At 54.2% G+C, this 16,371-nt stretch overlaps 1 protein-coding gene across 1 annotated transcript; it reads left to right on the top strand.

Annotated features, from left to right (window-relative positions):
* The first annotated feature begins 728 nt into the window (after positions 1-728).
* LOC120508109 (dual specificity protein phosphatase 22-A-like) lies at positions 729-14,197 on the top strand. Its single transcript, XM_039721469.1, has 8 exons — positions 729-785; positions 903-978; positions 2,267-2,300; positions 2,821-2,903; positions 6,708-6,757; positions 9,211-9,285; positions 9,712-9,883; positions 13,792-14,197. The coding sequence occupies exons 2-8, from the start codon at positions 958-960 to the stop codon at positions 13,999-14,001; spliced, it is 645 nt and encodes a 214-aa protein (XP_039577403.1). The 5' UTR covers positions 729-785; positions 903-957; the 3' UTR covers positions 14,002-14,197.
* The last annotated feature ends 2,174 nt before the right edge of the window (positions 14,198-16,371 follow it).

Here is a 16,371-nt window from a genome sequence, read left to right on the forward strand (position 1 = left end):
CTGAGCTGGTGTCTCCTGGACCCTGCAGGTTTTTAACAGCTCTTACTCCCTGTTTTTCCGTGTCTGTGAGCAGAGCTGATTCATGAAGGAATTTTCTGAATTATGATGCAGGTCCTTGTTTGCCCACACATGGGCATCCATGATTTTTATTCCCAAGATCTTTGGTCCCTCTGATCCCTGCCCTTCTGAAGCCTAAACCAAGCTTGGAGTTAAGATTGCTCTTTTCCTGATGGGGCAGGAAACCATCAGGAAATTGATGTGGTTTAGGAGCTGTGCTGGGCTATTGCTGACCCCTTTCCCTTCCACTCAAAATTTGGGAAGGTTTTTAAGGTGAGGTAATCTGGGAATTAAGCAATGAGCTCCCCTTCCTACACCTGAAAAATCCCTTAAGTGATAAATTTATCTCTGGGATGCTGAGGAGGATGAGGGTGACAATCCCAGGCTGATGATGGTTGGAATTCTGCTTTTCCCTGCTTTTTGCCCAGCTCCTGCCTCTGGCAGCCTGGTGGCACTGACCTGGGTGAGGGACACGGAGCTGCCAGGGGATTGTGCCTGGAAAATTGATTTGTTTGGGAGCAAATGCTGGAGTTTCAGTGCTCCTGGGGTAAGGGAGTTGTTCCTCCCAGGACTGTCCTTCCAAAAAGCTGTGGAACCCCAGGGAGGCCAGGACAGAAACCTGAGCCTTGCCATGATCCCAGATCCTTATTTCATCCTCCCCTTCCTGGCAGCAGCCACTCTGCTCCCTTCCCTCAGAGCAGCAGCGGGACCTGCTGGAGCAGCCTCGGGTGAGCTGAGTTTGCCAGGGCTCTGCTTGCTCCCCTCCTGGTGTTTCCCTTCCTCCTGCCCTGGGAAGGGGTCACACCTCACCATCCTCCCTGGGAATTTGGGGTGTTTATTTGCAGGTAGCCTTGGAGACTGAGAAACCACCCGAATCCTGACCCTGGGGAGAGAAAATCCATGGGGACTGGAATGAGCAAGGTACAGGGGGACAGTGGGGTGGTGGCCAGCAAATTCTCTTCTTCTGCAGCTCATGGATGCACTTCCCAGGTCCCTAAATACAGCTATGTGCACTGTCCCCTTTCCCACAGCCCTTTGGAATTCCAAGCACTTCAAGAGAATTAGGAAAACAAACAGGGATTTAAGTCCAAGCTTTATATCTGCAGGTGTCAGAAGAGTGACAGCTGGCATCAGGTGCTCATCCCTGGGGTGGTAAAACCATGGCATTTTCATCCTCAGGGATAGCAGGGGTCCCTGCAGGGAAATTCCCCGCTTCCCACCCTGGGGGTGTGCCCCAGCAATGTGGGAAGTGTGGTTTCAGTGCTGCTCTTTCCTCCAGGGCTGCAGGAGGGGATCAATTTCTGTTGGTGACCTTAAATAACCACTTGGAATGTTGAGTCCTCCGGTTTAAAATTAGACTCTGGGACAACAACAGGGAGATGAGATCAGGGCAAACTCCCTCTGCATGGCTCTGGTGTGGTTTAACACCGGGGATTCACCCCCTGTGAACTCAGCCTGACAGGCAAAGTGCCTTTTACAGCCCCCAGTGCCACCAAACCCTTTTGGGGAGCCCAGGTTGTTGCCAAGGGCTTGATTGGTGCTAGCCTTTTGTAGGATCCAGTTTTGCACTCCATAACATGCAGGGCTCTGCATTTCCCTTCATGGTTTGTGCTGTGCTGAATCCAAGTGTTTGCACCCAGGAATGGGCTGGGGTTCAGCTGGATGTGACCCCGTGCTGTTGAAAACCCTAAAACTCCTCAAAGCAGGGCTCTCCTGCCAGATGGGCACGGCGAGTCCAGCTGATGATCAGCTCTGTCTTTCTGTGCCTCTGGAAATGCTCTGGCAGGTTCTTACACCCCTTAAACACCCTCAGCTGTCCCTTTTCTCCTTCATAACCCTGCAGCAGCGAGTTGGAGACCAAATTTGCAGCCTTGACATCTCTTAACTGCAATAAATATAAATCCTGCTATAAATAGCATCCATCCATCCCCCGCTGGCAGATGCAACCTTTGGAACGCCAGAGGATCACATCCAAACTCCTCCCATTTCAGTGCCGAGCTGTTCCTGAGCTCTGCTCTCCTCAGGGGTTTGGGCTCAGCCTTTCCTGGCTGTTTGTGAAGATGATCCATGGATTTGGGTGCTTGGTTTGGCATGGCTTGGGGAGCTTGGTGCCAGGCGTCCTGGTCCTGCTGGAGCTCATTCCCACCACATCCAGTGTACCTTGTTCCTGGTGCCATCTGAATTCTCTCTCCTTTTTGTCACCTCCCAGATTGTCACCGGCCTCTATCTGGGGAATATTCATGGTGAGTGTCTTTCCCTGCCCCTCCGTGGTGCTGTGGGATCCTTGGGCAGCTGGCAGGGCTGGAGGATTTCTCTCCTTGGCAACTCCATGTGCTCCCAACTGGGAATCTCAGCATCTCCCACAGCTGCCCCAAATCCCCTTCCCAATTTCCAGTGATTCCAGCCCAGGAAAGGGATGTCCACTGGGCTTCCAGTGATCCCAGTCCAGCCCAGGAAAGGGATGTCCACTGGGAGCTGTGCTCACCAGCCATGCTGGAACCCCAGGAAATTCACGGCACATCTGGAAACCTCCCCAACAGCAAGGACACAACAGCCTTGTCTGAGTCCTCAGGTTAATTTGTGATGTTGGGATGGCTTTAGGAACCTGCTGAGCACCCAGGGCATCCCAGGGGGGTTTTACCTGGAAGGAGGTGTCCAATCTCCTCCCTGCACCGTGTGTTACAGTGGGCAGGGCTGGAATGGGGGTCAGGGGGTGGTGGGTCCCAGCAGGGCAGGTAATTCCCACGTGGCTCCCTTTTCCAGACTCTGAGGACCATGAGAACCTGCTGAGCAAGGGGGTGACCCACATCCTGTCCGTGCACAACCGCGCCAAGCCCGTGCTGGAGGTGTGTGCCTGGTGAGGGGGCTGGGGACCACCCGGGGCAGCAGGAGCTGGGAGGGGACACCCAGGGGCTTCTCCTGGCCTGGGGAGAAGCAGTGCTGGATTTGGACTGATTTACACCGATTTGGACCGATTTGCACCAATTTGCACCAACTGGCACCAGGCGATGCTGCCCAAAGGGCCTCACTGATGGATTTGGGGAGGGGGCAGCGGGGTGTTTGGGTGGTTTTTTGGGGGGCAGGAGGGACCGGCAGCGCTGCCGGGGGGTCCCCACGAGAGGGCGGCGGCGCCCCGCGGCTGGGGACCACCCGGGGCAGCAGGAGCTGGGAGGGGACACCCAGGGGCTTCTCCTGGCCTGGGGAGAAGCAGTGCTGGATTTGGACTGATTTACACCGATTTGGACCAATTTACACGATTTGGACCAATTTACACCAATTTGCACCAACTGGCACCAGGCGATGCTGCCCAAAGGGCCTCACTGATGGATTTGGGGAGGGGGCAGAGGGGTGTTTGGGTGGTTTTTTGGGGGGGCAGGAGGGACCGGCAGCGCTGCCGGGGGGTCCCCACGAGAGGGCGGCGGCGCCCCGCGGATGGAGCCCCGGCGGGGAGGGGACACGGAGGGACACAGCCGGGGCTGGCACCGCCTGCTCGGTGTCCCCGCTGCTCCGGCCTCGCTGATCCCCGCAGCGCTGCGGGACCCGGGCTGGGGAAACTGAGGCAGGAGGGAGCTTACACCATGGAGAAAAGTGCTCAGAATGCTTACACCATGGAGCAAAGTGCTCAGAATGCTTACACCATGGAGCAAAGCACACACAGTGCTTACACCACGGAGCGAAGAGCATGGAGCGCTTACACCATGGAGCAAAGCACTCAGAGCTCTTACACCATGGAGCAAAGTGCTCAGAATGCTTACACCATGGAGCAAAGGTCTTGGAATGCTTACACCATGGAGCAAAGCGCATTGAGCGCTTACACCATGGAGTAAAGTGCTCAGAGCGCTTACACCATGGAGTAAAGCTCTTGGAATGCTTACACCATGGAGCAAAGTGCTCAGAATGCTTACACCATGGAGCACAGCACACACAGTGCTTACACCATGGAGCAAAGCGCTCAGAGCACTTACACCATGGAGCAAAGCACATGGAGCCCTTACACCATGGAGCAAAGCGCATTGAGCGCTTACACCATGGAGTAAAGTGCTCAGAGCGCTTACACCATGGAGTAAAGCTCTTGGAATGCTTACACCATGGAGCAAAATACTCAGAATGCTTACACCATGGAGCACAGCACACGCAGTGCTTACACCATGGAGTACAGCTCTTGGAATGCTTACACCATGGAGCAAAGCGCATTGAGCGCTTATACCATGGAGTAAAGCACATGGAGTGCTTACACCATGGAGTAAAGTGCTCAGAGCACTTACACCATGGAGCAAAGCTCTTGGAATGCTTACACCATGGAGCAAAGCGCATGGAGTGCTTACACCATGGAGTAAAGTGCTCAGAGCGCTTACACCATGGAGTAAAGCTCTTGGAATACTTACACCATGGAGCAAACAGCACACAGAGCTTACGCCATGGAGCAAAGCACTGAGAATGCTTACACCATGGAGCAAAAAGCACTCAGAATGCTTACACCATGGTGCAAAGAGCACGCAGCGCTTACACCTTGGAGCAAAGCACTGAGAATGCTTACACCATGGAGCAAAGAGCACGCAGCGCTTACACCATGGAGCAAAGCACTGAGAATGCTTACACCATGGAGCAAAGCGCTCAGAGCACTTACACCATGGAGCAAAGCACATGCAACTCTTACACCACGGAGCAAAGCACACGCAGCACTTAGACCATGGAGCAAAGCACACGCAGCACTTACACCATGGAGCAAAATACTCAGAATGCTTACACCATGGAGCAAAGCGCTCAGAATGCTTACACCATGGAGCAAAGAGCACGCAGCGCTTACACCATGGAGCAAAGAGCACGCAGCGCTTACACCATGGAGCAAAGCACACGCAGCGCTTACACCACGGAGCAAAGCGCACGCAGCGCTTACACCACGGAGCCCAGCCCGCAGAGGGGAAGCGGAAGGGCCCGGGGGGTTTTGCAATGTGTCAATCACGGCCCCAGCGGTGACCGCAAACCCCAGCGCCGCTGCCTTGGTGGCCCGGGATGGGGACACCCGGCCCCGCCAGGAGCTGCTGGGCCCATCCCGGGCTGGGGGCCGGGTCGGGCTTTGGGGTGGCTCGGGGTCATTTTGGCTTCTCCACGGTGGGTTTGGTGGCTCTTCCCAGCGTGGGAGATGTTGGGATGGCACCAGGCATGGAGCTGTGGGTGAGGTGATGCACGGAAAGCCTGTGGGTCATCCCAGCACAGAATTATCCCTGTGCCCATCCTGGCACAGAATTATCCCTGTGTCCATCCTGTACAGAATTATCCCTGTACCCAACCCAGCATAGAATCCCACCCTGCACAGAATTATCCCTGTGCCCACCCTGCACAGAATTATCCTTGTGTCCATCCTGGCACAGAATTATCCCTGTGCCCATCCTGACACAGAATTATCCCTGTGCCCATCCTGGCACAGAATTCTCTCTGTGCCCATCCCAGCACAGAATCTCATCCTGCACAGAATTATCCCTGTGCCCATCCTGACATAGAATTCCCCTGTGCCCATTTTGCACAGAATTACCCCTGTGCCCATCCTGCACAGAACTATCCTTATGCCCATCCCAGAACAGAATCCCATCCTGCACACAATTATCCCTGTGCCCATCCTGACATAGAATTCTCCCTGTGTCCATCCTGGCACAGAATTATCCCTGTGCCCATCCTGGCACAGAATTCTCTCTCTGCCCATCCCAGCACAGAATCCCATCCTGCACACAATTATCCCTGTGCCTGTCCCAGCACACAATTATCCCTGTGCCCATCCTGCACAGAACTATCCTTATGCCCATCCCAGAACAGAATCCCATCCTGCACACAATTATCCCTGTGCCCATCCCAGCACAGAATTACCCCTGTGCCCATCCCAGCACAGAACTACCCCTGTGCCCACCCTGCTCTGCCCCTTCCTTCCTTCAACAATCCACTTTTCCCAGCCTCCTGTGTCCCAGCACACAATTATCCCTGTGCCCATCCTGCACAGAATTACCCCTGTGCCCACCCTGCTCTGCCCCTTCCTTCCTTCAACAATCCACTTTTCCCAGCCTCCTGGCCTGGAGGGTGGTCCGGGGGGCTGGGCTGCCTGAGCCGGGAGGGACCTGATGGAGATGGGGCAATCCCTGGCGCTCTGGCTGCAGCATTTCCCCCCTGTTTTGCTGAGAAAGGATTAAAAAAAAAACCCCAACCCCCAGATAAAAAGGATCTAAATTTAGCTCCGAACAGGGAGGATCGAGGAAGCGATGTTTTAAGGAGAGGAAAGTAATCTGACCTAGGCCAGCAGGCAGCAGATGATTTATGGGGTATTAAAAGGACGGGGAGGAAATAACTCATTGATGAGAGTGGCTTTGTCAGTGCACGTCTTCCTGGTGGAGTTTGGGGCTCCCTGGCTCTGTTTTGGGGCTCCCTGGCTCTGTTTTGGGGGGCTCCTGAATATTTTAGTTGTCCCCACAGCCTCACAGTCCTGTGGGATTGGGAGGAAATCAGTGGGGTGGGATGGATGCACTCATCCATCGCCGTGGAGCAAACCCCAACGTGGTTTTCAGCTTTCTTCTCCCCTCAAGGTCAGGGAAAAAAAAGAGAGAGAAATTGAGGATTTTGTGATTCTTGGAGGTATTTTGTGACTGTTTTATTTCGTATTGCAGGACATGACCTATCTGTGTATCTCAGCCTCGGATTCATCCAGTCAAAACCTGTAAGTGATTTCCCATCCTTTTTCCTGTTGGCAGCTGTTGGTCAATAAAAGTTCAGGTTCTGCAGGATGAAGGTTTAGTCTATTCATGTTGTGAAATTTCACATAATCCCTGAGCTTCCCAGAAGCTGGGGTTCATTTTTGTGTGGTAAATAACATTTTAGGGCTTAAAATCGATTTTTAATGTGTGTTTGCTGTCAGGAAATGCGATTTTTTGGTCAAGTTACAGAGTTATTCCACTGGCAGGATTGAAAATTGGAGTGTTAGAAAGATGATTTGTGTCAGTCTTCAAGAGAAATTTATTAAAATATAATTTTTTTGCCATATAAAGCACTGATGCTCATAACTCTTGGAACGCTGTTTTGGAGATGAAGCTGCTGAGAGGAGCTGGGAGGAATTCCCAGGATTTTGTGGGATGCTGCTGCTTTGGGTGATGAGCACCCATAAATCATGAATTTACACCAGCAAATTGGCAAATCCATGGGATTTTTCTCTCCAATCGAACCCTAAAAAGCATAAAAAAATTAATTTCCGAGTCCCTGCCAGTGGAGGTGCTGGTTTTCCAGCATCCTTGGGAGCAGCCGTGCCCAGGGGTGGAATCCTGCTTGCTCATGCTCTGGCTGAGCGGAAAGAGAAGCTTTACAAGAAAACCCTGCCTCAGCAAGAACTGGGATTTTTGGTTGTTATTTTTTGCCTCTTCGCTCATTTCTTTGCACTTGTGGCGTGTCTACGAAAGGGAAAAAAAAAAAGGGAAAAAAAAAAAGGGAAAAAAAAAGAAGATAAGGCTGCCTGCAGGAAGGAAGAGTTATTCAAGAAACTATTTTCTGCTTGTCAGTTTATGCCTTGGATTTCACAATCCTGGTGAACTTTGTGTCCTGCTTGTGATTTGGGAGCTCAGCGCTAATTCCACTCCCTGATCCCACGCTTGGAGGCTGGAAAAGCACAGGCAGAGCTTTCCCTGTGGGAAAAACACCCGTGGAGCGGGTGAGGATGGATGGGGAGCCAAATTCCTTTGGGAGGCTGGGACAGGGATGCAGGCTGGAGGCACGAGCATCGTGTCCTCACAGGCAGAGAACATTCCTGCTGCTCCTGCCCAGGGGCTGAAGGGCAGCACTGGCATCTGGAGAGTTTGGAGCTGAGTGGGCAGCACCTGCAGGCCCTGGGGGATGTTGTGTGCTCCGTGAAGATCAGTGGGACAAGCAGGGAAATCCCCTAGGACCAGCTTGGGATGCCTTGGGAAGGTTGAGCTGGAACAGAGGCTGGACAGAGCTAAGGAATAAAGCAGGGATTTGTTAAAAGGATCTCTTAAATGGATCCACCTTGGGCAGCACAAGAGCCCAGCCAGGGCTGCACCCAAGGTGAACCAAAATGGTCCCAAAATGAACCAAGATGAACCAAAATGGTCACAAAATTGACAACCGGTCACAAGATCTCTCCCTGGGATCAGCTCTGCTCCATGTGCACATTGCAGTTCAGTGTCCAGTTCCAGCTGCAGCCCCTGCAGTCCCATTGTTCTTGTTTTTCTCTCTGCAGCCCACGGGGTTTGTGCTCTTGGGCTGAGATTTGGATCATTTGTCCTTGGTGCCCAGCTGGAGCAGGAATTGTTTTGTCTCCCTGCTCTGTGCACAGAGCTCACCATGCCCTGATGTGAATCCAGACCCACACACTGAAGCAGCACAGAATGTGAAAAATATAAAAGCTAAACCTGAGGCATCACTTTGGACAGGGAAAATCCTCCCAAATGGTGATGCTCCATTTGCTGGAGGATCCTTGGACTGACATCTCCTTCCAGGAATGAGAGGCTCAGTATTTTTAGCCTGCTCACGATGCCAGACACTCCCTCATCTCTCCTGTTCCTGGGAAGCAGAACCCCCTGCAATTCCTGAATAAATTCATCTTTGGCTCCTCAGACAGCGCCGAGCCCAGCGCTCCAGGGCAGGGTGAAGAACAAACACCCTTCTCCATGGGCAAGGAGGAGCTTCTGGAGAGTTCCCAGAGGGAGAGCAGCTCCCTTGGCAGTGGGAATGGCTGCGGGAGGTCAAGCCTTGGCTTCTGAGAAATCAGGAAGGCAGCGTGGGCTCACGCCCGCCCCGTCACGCGGAGCAGAGGAAGTCCGGCGCCGCAGCAGGGGTTATATAAAATTTGGATCATTTATCCCTGGTCCCCAGCTAGAGAAAGAATTGTTTTGTCTCCCTGCTCTGTGAGGAGAGCTCACCATCCCCTAATATGAAGCTCAGACCCACACACTAAAGCAGCACCGAGTGTGAAAAATAGAAAAGCTAAACCTGAGGCATCACCTTCACCTGGCAGAGGAAGGATCTCTGCTCCACCCCACGCTGGTGGCCCAGGGTGGTGAAAAACCCTTGGGAGTGACAGTGCTGGTGTTTGCAGGGTGTCCTGGTGCCCTGCAGGGACGGCCAGCCCTTCCCTCCTCACTGCTGCCTCTCTCCCTGCAGGCTGCAGCATTTTAAGGAGTGCATCCAGTTCATCCACGAGTGCCGGCTCGGAGGGGGAGGCTGCCTGGTGCACTGGTGAGAGCTGCTGGGACCCCTCACACCCTCCCTGGGAGCTGGGCACGATGCCTTGGGAAGGCTGAGCTGGAGCAGGAATTGTTTTGTGTCCCTGCTCTGTGCACAGAGCTCACCATCCCCTGATGTGAAGCTCAGACCCACACACTAAAGCAGCACAGAATGTGATAAAATATAAAATATAAAACCTGAGGCACCCGGGATGGGCTCCCAAAAAGTGTCCTTGGTGTTGAGGGGGAGGAAGGCGAGGAGGAGGCACAGAGCACCTGAGCATCCAAGACTTGGGACGGGCTTGAGGAGGGGACAGGGAGGTGACAACAGCAGCGAGGGTGTGAGAGAGCTCCTTATCCCCTGCAGCCCCCGAGGGGCTCTGCATCCCAGGGCGGTTCCTGCGGGATCCCCTCCCTGACTGGCTCCTGGCACACGCAGCCTGGCCGGGGTGTCCCGCAGCAGCACGGTGCTGGTGGCATACCTGATGACAGTGACAGAGCTGGGCTGGCAGAGCTGCCTGGCTGCCACCAGGGCCGTGCGTTCCTACGCCAGCCCCAACCCCGGCTTCCAGCAGCAGCTGCAGGAGTACGAGAGCACCCTGCTCCACGAGGTAAGGCCCCCTTGGGTGCATTCTCGAGGGCTTTGCAGCCAGGCACGGCTCCTTTGCATGCAGCTGGATTTGGGAATGCCATTTATCACCTGAGGATTTGGGGGTTTGCATGCAAAACCAAAAAGAAATTAAAAAAAAAAATTGCCTTGATGTTGTGTGAGTGCGCTTTAAAAAGTTCTTAAAAACCCTAAACTTGTTTTGTGGAGCTGGGATGCAGCAGGGAGGATGGGAGAGCAGTTTGTCCCTTGGGAGCCTCAGGAAGGAGCTGGGCCAGCTCCCGGGAATGCAGCACGAGAGGAGGAGTGCAGGGGGAGGAAGGCTCCAGTGAGGATGTCTGGGCACGCTGGGGCTGCCAGGGCTCCCTGTGCCAGCAAGTGCCCTGCTCTCCGGGCAGGAGTGCAGAAATCTCCGATTTCCTCCCCAAAAACGAGGTGGGGCAGGTTTGGGAGAGCAGGAGCTGGGGCTGGCCGGGCTCCCAGCCCGTGCAGGGCAGGGAGGATGGAGCAGAGCCCAGCTGCGTTCCAGGGAGAGCGCTTAGTGCAGAGGTCAGAGCTGTGCTTTTGACCTGGAAAGCCTTCAAAAGCAGAGGGAAAGACCTTAAAAAGCATAGGAAAAAAAACCTTAAAAAGCAAAGGGAAAAAAAACCCCAAAACCTTTAAAAGCCAAGGGGAAAAAAACCCCCAAAAAACAAAAACCAAAAAAAAAACCAAAACCAAAAAACAAATAGAAAAAACCCCAAAAACCCCCAAAAAACTTAAAAAGCAAAGGGAAAAAAAAACCTTAAAAAGCCAAGGAAAAAACCTTAAAAAGCAAAAGGAAAGACCTTAAAAAGCAAAGGGAAAAAAACTTTAAAAAGCCGAGGGAAAAAAAAAACCTTAAAAAGCCAAGGAAAAAAACCTTAAAAAGTAAAGGGAAAAATCCTTAAAAAGCCAAGGAAAAGGCTTTTAGTACAGCTCCCACTGGCTCTCCAGCTGCCTCCAGCCTCCCACTCTGGACTCTGCTCCGTCCCCCATCCCTGGGGTCCCAAACTTCCCAGGGGACACAGACAAGGAAAGGGGAACCCTGGGGAAGATGTGTGCAAGGGATGTCACAGCTCCTGTCACCCCTAAACCCGGTGCCAGCCCTGGGGGCAGAGCCCCCCGTGCTCTGCAGCCACCGTGCAATGGCCCCGTGGCAAACAGGGGGTCCCTGAGCTCCCTCTGAGCCCTGGGGGGGTTCCCGTGCTGGCAGGAGGGAGCAGGGACAGCCCAGGACACTGTCCTGAAGGCCAGCCCTGTCCCCAAGGCCGAGTTCCCTTCCCCGGGTGCTGTCACACAGGGATGTGGCCCTGCCCCGTTAGCACCAGCTGGCAGGAACGCCCCTGCAGGAGGGTGGAAAATGTTCCCGGGGATTACAAAACACTCCCGGGGCTGGAGATTCCCTGGGGGCTTCCCCTGGCTGGCCCAGCTCTCCCCAGCCCTTCCCACACACCCTGCTGTGGGCTTTGCTGTGCCCTCTCTCCATCCCAGTTATTCCTCTCCTCCCAAAATCCCTGCACAGACCCTGCTGTGGGCTTTGCTGTGCCCTCTCTCCATCCCAGTTATTCCTTTTCCTCCCAAAATCCTTTCCCACACACCCTGGTGTGGGCTTTGCTGTGCTCTCCCTCCATCCCAGTAATTCCTCCAGCTCCCAAAATCCCTTCCCACAGATCTGGTGTGGGCTTTGCTGTGCCCCCTCTCCATCCCAGTTGTTTCTCCTGCTCCCAAAATCCACGCTGGGCTCAATGGACAGCACAATTTCTTCCTTTTCCCTTCAAATCTGCTTTTTCCATCAGCTCACAGTTCTGCCAGGGGCTTTGCAGCCCTTTCCCTGAAGCAGCCAAGGCACAGCTGGGGGTGGAGGTGCTGGGATGTGTTTTCCTGTCCGTGGGATTTAGCAAGAGCTGCCTTTTCCTTGAAACTCCCACCCGTGTTCCCTGTGATGTCAGCCCTGGGCAGGGAATGGCTCTCGTGGGTGGGAAACCTCAACCCTTGCTGGTTCAAACCAGCCGGGGCCTCGTGGGGCTGTGGTGCCTCAGTTTCCCTCGCCTCAGGGAGCTCAGATGGGAGGGAGGAATGGGGAAGATGCTCCAGCCTCACTGCTGGAGCGTGCAGCTGTGGTTCCAAGCTGGCACATGTGGCTTCTCCGGGCTGGAGGGATGGAGAAGGAAGGAAAGGACCAAGAGCAGCAGCAGGATGAGGGGTAGGGTTAGAAAAGGAAGGCAGTGTGGGTGTCACAGAGGGCACAGATGGGCATGCTGGTGACAGACCTGTCCCCCGTGGTGCTGGCTGCCTTTTGCCCCAGATAAGCTGGGTGCTGGCCTGGGAGAGACGAGGAGGAGGAGGAGGAGGAGGAGGAGGGCAGTGGCTCGGTGCTGAGCACTGCAGGAAATGGGCTGGAACCACTTCTTGCTCTGGCTTTAAGAGGAAATGCTTGGCAGCTTCCCCCATCTCCCTCCCTCCTCCCTGCAGGGTGGGAGGCAGCTCCCAGCCTGGCCGTGAGCCCTGCTGGGTGCCAGGCAGCCCTTCCCACCGAGCTCCAAACCTCTGGATGGTTGGCACAGAGGGGATGTGCCCCCCCCATGAGAGCCTGGCGTGGATCTTGCCCCAAATCCTGCCCCAAACCCTCTGGGTCTCACTTCCCTGGGGGTGTTTTCTAGCAAGGAGCACAGGTCTGGCTCTCAGGGCCAGCCTGGGCAGGGATGTCCCTGCTTGCAGGTGGCAGTTGTGTGACAGCCCTGGTGAGTCCTGCTGTGGGAGGGAGTGGATTTGGGAAATCCAGACATTCCCAGTGGAAATCCCCCCTGCCCCAGCTGATTTTCCCTGGCTGCAGGAGAGGGGGATACCACCAGGGTCACTCTGAACCTTTTTTTCCCCTTGTGGCTGGTGCAGTACTGAGCTGCCAGTCCTGCTGCCAGTCCTGCTGCCCTGCTTCCCAACCTTCTTCTGGGATCTCAGTGGCTCCTGCCCATTCAGGATCCCAAATCCACAGCGAGGGCACCTCACCCTGGGCATGCCAAGGCTGGGCAGCTCACGGGAGCTGCTTCCCTCTCCCCTGGCTCCCCTGGCTGCATCCCATCCCTGTCCCTGTCCCCATCCCCATCCCTGTCCCTGTCCCCATCCCAGGGCTCCAATGCCCGGTCCCTCTCTGCACCCTTTGCACCCACGGGCTCCCTCCATCCTTTCCTCGAGGTGTTTGGTGTTGCTGGCTGTGCTCCCACCACTCATCCCAGTAATTCCTGGCTGGAGCAGCCGGATCCCAGCCCCAGTGAGGCCTGGAATGGTGAATCCTGGCAGAGCTGCCCCTTGCTGCCCACGCTCCTGCCTGCTGCAGCCTGGGGCTGTCTGGCTCTTTCCTCATCCCAGCACTAACGGGAAAAGTTTCTCTGGATCATCCCTTGCTTCGAGGCCTCAGCCTGCTGCCAGCTGGCCCCTGGCCACCAGGATGCTCCTAATAATGGGGATCAGTGGGGTGAGAGGCTGCCCACAACCCCCCAAGGTGCTCTGGCATCAAACCTGCCCCACCTTGCAAGCACCAACTTGGCCCTGCTGCCTGTGGGGGAAAAAAACCAACAAAAAAACCTTTGGGAAGCATTCCTTACAGGAATTCAGGCACACGAGGAGGCAGCAGCGTCTTGGCAAGGAGGAATAAATAAAGCTGCTGTCCCAGCTGCAGCCAGTGTGGGAAGCTGAGGGTGCTGGGGATGTGGGGATCCCCTGTGTCTGTGGGGTGCTGGGGTGAGCTCCTGTGGGACTGGCAGTGCTGGGCACGCAGCAGGGATGGCTTTGCTCGCTGCTTTCCCCCGGATCTGCCGCAGCCCTGCTCTCTGTCTGGGCTCTCTCAGCTTTTCAGGCCACCCTGACAAGCTCTCCTGCCTTTTTCCCTGCCAGTACCGCGCCTGGATCCGCCGGGAGTACGGCAGGAACCCCTTCCAGGACCAGGAGGAGCTGCAGCGGCTGCTGGGGCAGCAGCAGGGCAGCAGGGATTGCTCCTGGCCCCGCTCCTTGGCTCCCTCCTTGCCCTCTCCCTGCCACACAGCTGGCACCACCGCTGGCACCACCGCTGGCACCGCTGCTGGCAGCAGATGCACCAGCAGATAACCAGCCAGGCTGTCCCCAGGCAGGGAAAACTCACTTTTCCCTTTGCCAAGCACCTCCAGGGATGCGTGGCTAGGGCACAAAGCTGCCAGCACCAGCCTGGGCTCCAGGGGGACAGGAGCCACAGACCCCCCATGCCAGCTGCCAGCTCCAGCTCCAGGCTGGCAGCGCCCTGCTCTGTCCCATGCCCCATTCCCAGTGGATTACAGCCCCCTCTCCACCCTCAGAGCAGCAGCCAGCCCCGTCCCTCTCTCCTCTGGGCTGGCAGGGCACGGGAAAGGTGCTGCACACCTTGGGAGTGGATCCAAGCTGGGAGGAGAGATGGACAGGGGCCACCTTGTCCTCTGCTTCCCTGAGGAAGGAGGGGTGAATCCTGGGGTTTGGGGGTGCTCTGAGCCTCAGCTGGCACCCAGTGGGGTGGGGAGGGGGGCTGGAGGGGTTTGGGGGCTGCCCCTCACTGTGCATGTCCCTGGCAGGTGAATATCTGGCATTTTCCTTATCCCAACTCCAGGGATAATGGGAAAGGTAACCCCAAATTTACCTTTTATCTGTCATTTTCCTTATCCCAACTCCAGGGATAATGGGAAAAGTAACCCCAAATTTACCTTTTATCTGGCATTTTCCTTTCCCAGCCCAGGGATAAGGGGAAAGGTAACCCCAAATTTACCTTTTTTTCTGGTATTTTCCTTATCCCAGCCCCAGGGAGGGGGGAAACCCAGCAGTGCCTGTCCCACTGCCTCCATCCCTGGAGCCAGAGTGGGTTTGGGATTTCCCTGAACGTCCCTGCTTGCCAAAGAATCCAAAAGCTTGGTTGGATTCGCTCAACCCATGGACCAATTTAACTCTGTCCTTCTCCAAAAGCCTTTTTGATACCTAAACCCCGTGGCCACGTCCAGTTTTTCATCCCAAACTCGGATTGTGCTTTTCCAGAGCTTTCTTTGGCAGGAATCCCCCTTACAAGGGGGGTCCCATCCCATGGATTCAGCCCTTCCACATGGAAACCTTCAACCCTTCCGTGCCATCTCAGCCTTTTACTATAATTACCCTGTTTGTCCACTCCAAAAATGGCTGTTCTGCAATTCCTTCTAAGAAAAAAGGGATTAAAAACATTTCTAGGAATTATCTTGATGAAGATTTTTGGGTACTCATCATGTGACACCACCAGGGGTGACTCACTCAGCTCCTAATAAAGAAAAAAGTTATTAAATCCTGAGGGTGCCTGGACTTGATTTGTGGTGGGAATACAGAGATGGACTGAAATGACCACCCTGCTTCCCATTTTCTTGGTGAGATCCACCCGCAAAATGAAAAGTTTTAAATATTCTGTGTATAGCCATGATATATAGAATTCCAGGGGGGAAAAAATATGTTTTTCCCCATTTATTTAGGTGGAGAAAAGGGTCCCTGTGGCTGGTATTCCACATGGGAGTAATGGGACAGCAGTGAATGAGGTGGAGGCTGTTGATGGAGGGGGCTGAAGGGAGGCTGAGCAATCAGCTCAGGGATCAATATTGGATTTAAAGCCTCTGTTTTCATTTTAGGAAGCAGAAAAAATGGAACTTGCAGGCAGGAAGAGAAAAGAGAAGAAAGTGGGAGTTAATAGGAAGTCATTGGAGATGGGTGATAAGCAGAGATTAGATGTGCAGGAGCTGTGATAAACTCCACAGCCCGCGGCTCAAACATTCCCAGGGAACCACAGCACCGCAGAAAAAGCTGGGAAAACCCCCCGGATTTGGGGAATCACAGCAGCGCCCTCCGTGCCTGACATCACCGCCACAACCATGCCCCAAAAACCTCCTCCTACCCCACATTTCCCTGGATTTGAGGGCTATCAAATATCTATTTTTTTTATGTGAATATGTCTATTTTTCCACTCTGTCCTCCATCAGTGGGACCTGAGGTGGCTTCAGGAATTCTGGGAGCTGGGAGGCAAACCCTGGACAGGTAAAACTGGGCTGATTTCCACTTTTTGCCTGAAACCCTATTTTAATGGGGTTAATTTTTTGTCCTCCCCACAGGGACCCTCCTCACCCCAGGGAATTTGGACTTATCTTTCCATCTTTACCTTTATCTTTCCTATGAAGCTGCAGAGCCCAAATGAAGGTGGGAATGATGAAGGCACCTCTCCCCATTGGAAATTCACAATGAATTTCCAGGTTTTTGTTCTCCAGAGGGGATGGAGAGTTTGGTTGCGTGCAGACCCTTTGAAATATCACAATTTCCCCAGAATTTTAACAAAACAAGGAGGTTTTTACAGGAGGGTCTCTATCTAGCAGGAGGATGCAAAACCCCTGCAAAGCTTAAAATTGTATTTTTTGGTAAAAAAAAAAAAAAAGAAAAAAGAAAAAAAGAATCCTCCTGACTGTATCTGGT

This window comes from Passer montanus, unplaced genomic scaffold (assembly GCF_014805655.1).
Source record: "Passer montanus isolate IOZ18808 unplaced genomic scaffold, ASM1480565v1 scaffold45, whole genome shotgun sequence".
Lineage (NCBI taxonomy): Eukaryota > Metazoa > Chordata > Aves > Passeriformes > Passeridae > Passer > Passer montanus.